The 9,427-nt window shown below is 43.2% G+C and overlaps 1 protein-coding gene across 1 annotated transcript in view; it reads left to right on the top strand.

Moving 5' to 3' along the window:
• Positions 1–5,814: 5,814 nt before the first annotated feature.
• The window catches only part of T265_03915 (hypothetical protein), a gene marked incomplete at both ends in the record, with an annotated part of 44,441 nt that continues 40,828 nt past the window's right edge, over positions 5,815–9,427 (top strand). Inside the window, one exon of the mRNA XM_009168516.1 lies at positions 5,815–6,470. Within this exon, the coding sequence (XP_009166780.1) occupies positions 5,815–6,470 (656 nt within the window). The remainder of the gene's footprint in view (positions 6,471–9,427) is intronic.

Below are 9,427 nucleotides of genomic sequence, written 5' to 3'. Positions count from 1 at the left end.
GTCTGAGACTTTGCGAACTGCAACATAGGTGCGCGCCTATCCCGTTCCAAAAAATGAAAACCCGCTGTCGTTATTTTTTGGCAAAATCTTACCCTACCCTGCATAGATCACTTGCCGCAGATTACTGTAGAAAATAAAGGTACAAACGAGGAACACGGTTCTTTGGTGACAAATTTGAAATAAGTAAGTAAAAGTGAAGCTTTGCTCACTGAAATTACGTCGTAAAAAGGACGAGGTCACCTGTTGCGTTACGGTGATACAAGACTACGACGACGAAATATAATTCAAATGTTTCAGACGACTAAACCCAACATCGCAATGGGCTTCCGGAAAAAAAGTGGACTTATCGCACAGAGTTGTTTTCCGAGAGATACAGGTGAGCTTAGGTGAAAAATTCTACACATTGTTCATACACCGAAGTGGGAACGCAAAATCATATGCGGAATCTTCTTCCAGTTAACTTCGACTACTTCGCTGACGGTATTCTAAAGCATCCATACATTATCAACACGACTTCTATTAGGTAAACAACCAAGCAAGCGAATCAACCACCAGAAGTTTGACTTCTACTTCATCGATAATCCCCGTTTGTTCTGAGAAATCTGCACATACTAGCCGGGAGAGCTGAAAGAATGGCATGTCTGACTGTTTCCGAACTTGTGGATCTCACAGACAGCCTTTACACATGTCGTGCGGAAATTTTCAACCGATGAGATATCATACGTTTTCACCTCCGTGAGCAATGTGGAAGTATTTATACTTCTGATTTAGGGTTACTTTACTTCTCATCCGAGATTTCCTGTGTGCTTCAATATAGCATTCGTTCTGCTTTGAGAAAAAATTGGAGCAGTCTAGGCAGAGTAACGGCTAGAATCTATAAAGAAAACAAGCTGTGCGGTACACTTTTCGTCAGACTGCCGTGGGAACGCAGAAACCAGGTGCCGCCAGACGTTTTCATTAGAGTTTTATATTACTCAAAACATCATCAGTAATAAACTTCGCACGGGTTGGGTGCCTGTTCGTTAATGAAGTGATCGAACGTGTGCAATGAAACGCTGGCTTGCCAAAAATATATGTTGTGATACCTGAAAAATTACACCGGCTAATTGGGGGTTTCTTTATCTGCATTGAAGTTCATCAACACTGTAGCTGCCACAGTTAGAGTTATATGACTAGGTAAAACTTTTTACTCTTTCACACTGGAACCCGGATATTTCGGAGCGTTTATGTGAAGGCCCAGGAACCCGGCAGTTTTTAGTCGGATGCTTCGGTTTTGATACCAACTAGCCGTTTTATTTAGCCGGAAACTACTCCAATAACCTGCTGGGTTATGCTGACCATAAAATAAAGCTTTTGATCTAGTGTTGCATTGAATTATAGTTGATTTCTTTTAACAGAAGGAACAGCCTAATTCAAAAGAATTGTGGAAAATTTTGTTCGCCTAATCCGATGATACGACGAATGAATCCATACTACCTTGCTTGAAGAATTACGGGGCTGAAGTGCATTTTACGTTGATATTCCGTATGAATAGCAGGTGAACTTTGTTTGAGCATCAGCAATATATGTACGGTTCATTTCGCTTCCATTCGCTGCCTGATGGTTCGAACAGTCTCCGTGAAACCAAACCAAGTCCGTCAGTCTTACATCGCTCAGTTGGGGGTGCACAACGCCTGTTTGCTATCTGCGTAAGATTTGTTTCATTACATGCATAGATCACCGTATGAACCACTATTTTGCCACTCAGCGGCTCCGGATGTGCACACCCGCTAACGTAATACGATGGTGAAGCTAAAGGAGATTACCTTGGTCTTCAACAGGAACAGTAATATGTATTCGTGTTCCTACCATCCTATTTGGTCCGCATGGAGGTCCAGACATTGTGAGAAACTACAAGATACAAATATATTCATTCATTTCGGTTGTTCTGTAGAATGACCGATGTGTTGATATTTCCATCAACTGAAGAGGTTGCTTATGGGGCATGTCATTCATGAAGAATAATCCAAAAATTTATGACTTACTTCATCAAGTTTCATCAGGGGAGTATTGCCAGTGGGTTGCGGCAACCTCTGACGAGGGCCTAAAAAGCAACGATCAAAAGTCACCCTTAAACTGCGGGTACATTTGAGCGATAAGATGACCACTTAGCCGGTTCGGTCGACCATCTGCATCTTCCAAGGTGGCGCCTGACGGAAAGTTCGAAGACGAACAAAAATACATCGGTGGTCAAACCTAGGGTGCAGGGATAGTCATACAACAAGCACTGACATTCATGCACATGGAGGCCTCGAAGATGTATGTAAATTACACTGCGACTACTCAAGTTCTATTCTCGACTAGCCAGCCAGAAAGTGAATGATGTTTCTTTTCAAGATAAATTTCAAGAATTCTGCTTGTTGTCGTTAACTTTATCCTTTCCTCGTTGTGGTGAAACTGAGATCAGAGCAAAATGCTCGAGTTATGAACGAGTATTTCAAGTGGTCGATAATAGGGGAACGCCGGTGCTAAATCTTAGTAAATCTTAGTAATCATTCTGTGAAGTCAAAAAGTCTGGGACCGAAGTGCTTAAGGAAAAAGGTAGCCAAAAATTTCCGAAGGCCGAAAATTTATGACGGAACTGTTCACGAGCCGCATTATCCAAGACCCAAGTGACCCGGGGCTAAGAGTTCATACAGTGACTGAATTCAACTATTTAGCATATCTTTTCAATTGACTATATACACTGGAAATCAAGCTTAGGCTAAGATGAGGCCACAGGGTTTCGACAAATACGCACACACACGGGACAGCGGGCCAGGGTCATCATACAGAGAATCGGGTCATGCAAAGTCTCGGAGTCTGCGGGCATGACTCAAGGCCTGCCAAGATTTTACCAAGGTAAGGCGAAGCTTGCCACAAGTTCTAGTTGTAGATACAAGTTGGTTGGTGAATTCAGTTCATCACTGTACCAACAAAGCGCTGGTGTTTTGGCAGCTAACGATACTGAACTGCCGCTACGGCTACAACAAAGACCAATTTGCGAATCATTTTGTATTATTTTGCAAATCACTTTGTTTTCACGGATGACTCAATTGAACTTCTTGTTCATGATATTCTTCTACTGAACGTGCTGCACAAAGGATGCCTCATGTTCCAGTTGATATGACATTCGAGATGTCGCATTATGTTGAAAAATGCTAAGTCTTGAAGTCAGCCTCAGGTTTTCTGTTATGTGAGCTTTTCGCATGTGAAACGTACTTCAACAACCAGACTTTTTTTAGTCTGGGAACGGATACTCATATCGAGCCCTTTGGGAAGTGATTTCTTTTGTCTGCAAATAGAACGTTCGTGACTTATAGCTCCTTTCGGCGGTCAGCTGAGCTTCGGTCGATTCTCGCACCATTTGGACAACCAAATTTAGCCTGTACATTCATTCGAGAACATTAACTGGCACCAAATGGTACAAGTTTGGTGGACGACTATCACTGTCGGATTCCCACTAAAATGAGAAGCGAAACCATAGTTTTTTTTAATTGCGCACAAACGCCATTCTAATCGGGCCATCAGATCGCCTTCTACTGGCAGTAATCTTTCCCGTAACAAGACTAACTCTGACAAGGAGTCGTTTTGCTCTCTTCTTTGAGGCACTCTTATGCGGGTTTCAATTCACGTTTTACCTGGGACTCGACTAAGCAACTGCGATATCTAGCGACCTGGTCACGTGGCTTTCAAGAGTTGTTTCATTAGCTGAGACTAGTTTTTCCGTCTATTGAACGAAAAGGTCTGTATCAACTATCTTGCAACTTCAGTCAGTCCGGTGACCTTGAGATTATATTGTACGTGTAAGCTTGTAAATTGCACGAAACCAGCAAAGAAATTTCATTGCCGAATACATAACGGATCACCAAGGCCACAAATACTCAAGAGTGGTCTTTCAAATACATTTTATTAATATTAAATGATGCAATATTTAACAAATTCCTTGTGACATTTTGTAGACAGTTCGGAGAGAACAGAGTGTACCCATGTCCAGTGAAGTGGCATCTGTCCGTTGTTACCAGTGCCTCTACACTTTTCTAAGGCAAAACAGTGCTGATTAGCCTTCCGAACATAGATTCTGTTGAATGCAAACAAGAATAAGATGAATGTCGTTCACAGTTGTGAAGCGACAACGCACAGTTGAGCATCACTCAGAACGTGGCATCTTCGGCAGTTGCATTCGAGTTATGGAGGTCTGATTCCATAATTCATTCTGGTTGGTTATGGAAGTAGCTTGCATCCATGGGTACATTATTCATGATGAATCAAATTAACTCATCAAGTGGAACTTAGGTTGACGGAAACTTGTGGGGCCGCGCCTACCTTATTAGCCTCAAGAAGGGCGAAACCGGTCGTGGGCTGTCGAAGGTCTTTCAGCAATCTTATGAGCAGTTTCCTTTGAGGAAATTACTCGTCATAAGTTAAAAACCGAAAATTTTCTACGTCCGAGGGCCCGAGTGGATGAAACTATGGATCACGTCTTTTGTACCATGAGTTCGAACCCCGATGGAAGCCTGTAAATTAGTTGCTTGCCTTCTTGTTGGTGTTTCACAAACAAAAACGTAAGAAACTGTTAATATTAGTTGCCTACAAGCAGTTTATTTGAGCATCCACGAACAAGCTGACTTACACAACTATCTAGTGTTCTGTTAGTAAAGGCTTCGGCGCTGTCCAAGCCTGAGAATTGAACAGTCCATGGACCACGAATGTCAGTTTTCGCTGAGCACGTGTGTGTAGTTTGGAAGGATCTACGCTACCTTAGTGTTTTCAAGTTTATCTAACGGACTTGGCGGCACGAACTTCTTTGTGACCTACCGAAACAATACCACTTACTGATTCTTACCAAACTCCAAGTTCCCGGGTTGTTGTAGCAACCTTATGATGGCTTCAGATCGGTCATCTGCCATATATATTCGTACCAAACTGCTCGTGACCACTTGTGAGCCACCCGTGACCGAACGGTCGCGGATTCAATACTGTCTGGAGCACACTGCTGATAATTCCCAGTGAGGATGAAACAGGTACGCAGCGCTTCCATGGGTAGATTGGATTTACTTACAGGACGAAATCTCTATCAAGATCGTCCTTTTATCCAACCTACGGCAGATGCTAGACGCTTACAGCACACTCACAAGTACATATTTCGTTAAAATCACCATTGGAATGCAACATCCAGTTATTTTAGCATGAACAGACTGGAGTGACACCAATTGTGTAGGATTGACGTAATTACTCAACAGATGACACTTTCATCAAAGTAAACACCAAATGTGACGTTTTTGTGAGCTTTTTTCAACTTGTTAAGAAGCTTTTTCTCCTAAATCGATGTCTCTCCAGCTAGCCACACCGGCCACTTGTTTTCCGGAGCAAATACGGATAGACGCACTAGTGGGTCTTCATTAATCGAACATAAGTATACGTCCTGGAGTTTCCGATCCTACGTCAGGTAAAGTACATGCATATCGACCGGGTTGTTCTGGCCTTGTGTATAAATGCACGCTCATGTGCGTGCTTACATTCCTATTGACGTTGCACGCAACTGTTAGTCCTCATTGTAGTTTTTCGCTGTACGTGCTTGGACTACTACCCTGCTCGTGCTTTTCGACGAATCAAAAACCCACAACCCCTTTTGGTGCCTAAGTTGAGGTCTACAGACAGGCACACATATGGACATTCGTGAATGTCTATGATTAGCTTATCCCTGAATTAGCATGAACAAAAAGGACCTAAGGTCAAAATATACTCACGTCTGACTGTTTGGACGGCTGTTTTCTTCCTGTCTCCGTTTCCCGTATGAGCAATTCTGAGCTCCGTCATCAATCTTCCGGTTCTTCTGGGAGAAGTAGCAATCAGTTCCACCGGGCTCACTCGCGAACGTCGTCTGCAGATTCCATTTTCGAAGATATTTCCACTCGGGCTCACAATCTATTTGGCATACTGGATGAAGACAAAAAGGGCTACTTAGATACACGAGTTTTGGCACAAGCTTGTGGAAAACGACTAAATGAACGGCAACTCGGCGAACTCATCCAACACCTGGATCATGATGGCGATGGGCGAGTGAGCAAGGAAGACTTCAAGCAGTGTCTACGTGAAATCGCTCGAAGAAATAGTATGATACGAGGTTCTATAATGCAAGTTCCTTCAGTGATCACATCACATAAATCAACCACCACTAGCACTTCGCCGGATTCAACGCGAAGCCGGAAACAGTCGGATGAAGGTAGTTCCGAGACAGAGGATCGCATTGATGGCCATCTTCATGGGTCGAGGTCCGCTGTGTTCATTCGTCCAACCAGCAAACCACATGAGAAAACACGTGAAAGACTGTTGAGGAGGATGGTCGCAGGGGCAACACCGCGGTCAGGTGGTTATGGAATTACGCGTCAGTTTAGCAGTTCTCTTCCGGAGCTGGCAGCAATTGATGAGTGTCTGGGGTCCTTAAATTGGTGAGTAAGTTTCATCACACATCACTTCAAGTATGCTTTTAAATCAGGGTTAAAGATGTGTGTAATGTGTCCCTTTAGAACACGCGATAATAAATCTTTTGTGGATGTAGCTCAAGGCATCAGATTCATGTGAATTTCTAAATTGGAACTAGTTCTTACTATCAGGTAATTTTGAGGCGGCAAAATGGATGATTAGGACTTCAGTAAAAATTGGAATTGTCCACTATCATCCTGTAAAAGGTGAATATTCGAAAAACTGTGCATTAGAACAGAATGATCTGCACATTCTTAAACGTTCCTAACAAACCCATGGGCAAATACTCTCATTTGCACACGGCTTCGGTCTTGACAGAAGACCCAGTTGAATCCAGCCAATCTCTCGTTTATGACGGTTAGATTTTGTAAATGTGGGTTCAGTCGAGACCTCTGTCAAGACCGAATTATTGTGCAAATAAGATGGTGTCGAACTTTTCCAATTCGGGTTCAAACCGAGCGAAAGGTGAGGAAAACTCGGTGACTGTGTCTGGATGATGAGGCCCAAGAAGGGCCAAACCGGTCGTGGACTGTGAATGAGTTTTCGTAAATCTTATGCGCAGTGTGTCACCTTTAGGTGAAGTTATGGGCAATGGCATGGTAACCACTCACGTTCTAATTATCCGTGTTCAAGTATTTTGTCTGAGGTTCTGATTACCTCACATTTCCCTGCACACAAAATTTGCACTGGAACTTACTTTCCATTAGGATGGAGAAGAAAGTTGAATTGATATACACAGATCATTTGGGTACTCGCTAGTTGTAATCAGGGGATTCAAACAGGATCCGAAGGATCTTTGAAGGGTCTTTGAATCCGTAGTTTTTGTTGTCATTCGACTGAATATGCAGCGCAAAGTTTGCAGTAGGTGTCAGGTGAGTCAATTACCAAGGCATCAAAGTTTTCTTCTTCCGTAAGTAACATGATATAAGGTTTATGGTGGGGCGTCATTAGTAGAAGTATCAATAATTTGAAAAAAATCGTGCTGAAGTACTAAGACCGTCTCCTTCCTTGGGGTCCAAAAACAATTCACAATAGAACCACGCTAAACGGGTTATAAGTTTGAGGTTCATACGCCAATCTATAAAATAAAAAATAGGTAAATTTACCGTCAGCATTTGGAGAAAATTGTTTTGTACTCACCTCCTGCTAGCATGCACCTTTAAGTTAAATAAACCATTGGTAAATCCCGTCTTTCGATTTCAGAAAGACACACTTGTTTACGTGAACGATCTTTCTTTGAGCATGAATAGCTCCATCCCATTGTTTTACTTTGTCCTCGGCCATGCACTGCGCCTGACGATCACTAATAACGTATTCATCAGAAATATTTTGCTCCTTGTCCCGTTTTACTAAGGTGTATATTTTGTTCATATTCACACCACCCTCGCTTGAACGGTCGTCCTCCGTTCAACTATTCACTTGAGTTCACACCAAAGGGAAGCAATGGACTCGAGTTTCGTTCTTATTAGGGCTGATCAGCAGTGCGTGTTCAAAGGCCTTGCCGGGATTTGAACTCGATGCATAGAGTGTGAACACCTTCGCCTGTTCATACGTGAAAATTCAGATGCATCCGACGTGTGTTGGTGGAGTAGTGGTGACACGCTAGCCTCGCATGTCAAATGTCCGGGACTCAGATCCCCTCATGGCCATTGGATATGCACTGCCGATGAGCTCTAATAAGAACGAAACTCGAGTCCAGAGTGCTTCCCTTTGGTGTGGACTCCCCGAAATAATTACGTCAGAACAGGGGACGACCGTTCAGATGGGGGTGTTGCGAATATGAACCTATCCCGCAAAACTTCGCAACTGCAACTTAGGCGTATATGTTTGGTCTCTTCACACAGACACTATACAGAAGACAAAAAAATTACGCTGCTGTCGTAGTGTAGCCACTTCATCCATCACCTTCGCTTTGTTTTAGATGGACAGGGCCACGTAAATGAGTGAGTGGGAGTAATCACCGTCTACTGAGTAGTCTCAGGTGATTTTTTCTGATTTGGGCTGGGATAAGTAAAGGTTATATTTGGACAGGAAACTATCGGAAACTTTGTGAACACGCACAGGACGAAAAAATGCTATTTGTGTTTTCGATTAAATCTACGGGTGATATTGAACAGAGAGGAAGGCAAGCACATGCGAAATCCTGCTTTTCTTTCTACGTGCGATGCCTTTTCTTTGGTATGTACTGATATCATTTCTCTGGTTCAAAAATGATTAAACTTAGAAATAAGTTAGCCTGGGAAGACGTGTCGTAAAAGTTAGAAAAATGGGTTTCGAGGTAAAAGAAAAAGGTCTTAAGCCACGCACTTGCGCGGTTTAGTGCTTTTGAGTACAAATTTAACCGTAAAGCTCATCAACGATCAAACACATAACATGTGACTCAAATGAAAGCACCAGAATCCACTGATGACAGAAATACAAATGAACACAGAACGAGCAGAAAGCAAGCATGTGTGCTTTCGATGCTTCTTGATGGGTCAGTACTCACAATGCGTGATGGCTCGGTGGTTAAAGCGCGAATTCACCAAGCGAAAAGTCCGCGGTTCGAACCTGCATCTCGAATTCACCTCTCTAAGCTTGGGCAGCTTGGCAGTATCCCATCCCTCGTGCTTCCTTCTGGTTGTATGGCAGTTAAGCACCGAAAGAGTGCTACAGCAGGTGGATTGCTTCGATAGCACTTGACAGCCCAGGGTGGATAAGTGTCTAGTAGAATAACAGTGTGATTATTCGTGCATGATTTTGTTCACCCTAGCTGTTAGCTGGGATGGTCTGGATGCTTGGGCTAGCACCTCGTGCAGGCAGCTGTGGAGTGCCAGTATCAGTGTTTGATGGTGGAACCGATGATATCTGTCGTGAGGTTGTCAGTTTATTTCTTTCCGCCGACACATAAGAATCAACGGCCGCTCAGGGCAGACACTTGGCT

The sequence above is a fragment of the Opisthorchis viverrini genome, assembly GCF_000715545.1.
Source record: "Opisthorchis viverrini unplaced genomic scaffold opera_v5_58, whole genome shotgun sequence".
NCBI lineage: Eukaryota > Metazoa > Platyhelminthes > Trematoda > Opisthorchiida > Opisthorchiidae > Opisthorchis > Opisthorchis viverrini.
Note: the sequence above shows the minus strand (reverse complement) of the source record. Positions and strands in the feature narration are given on the sequence as shown.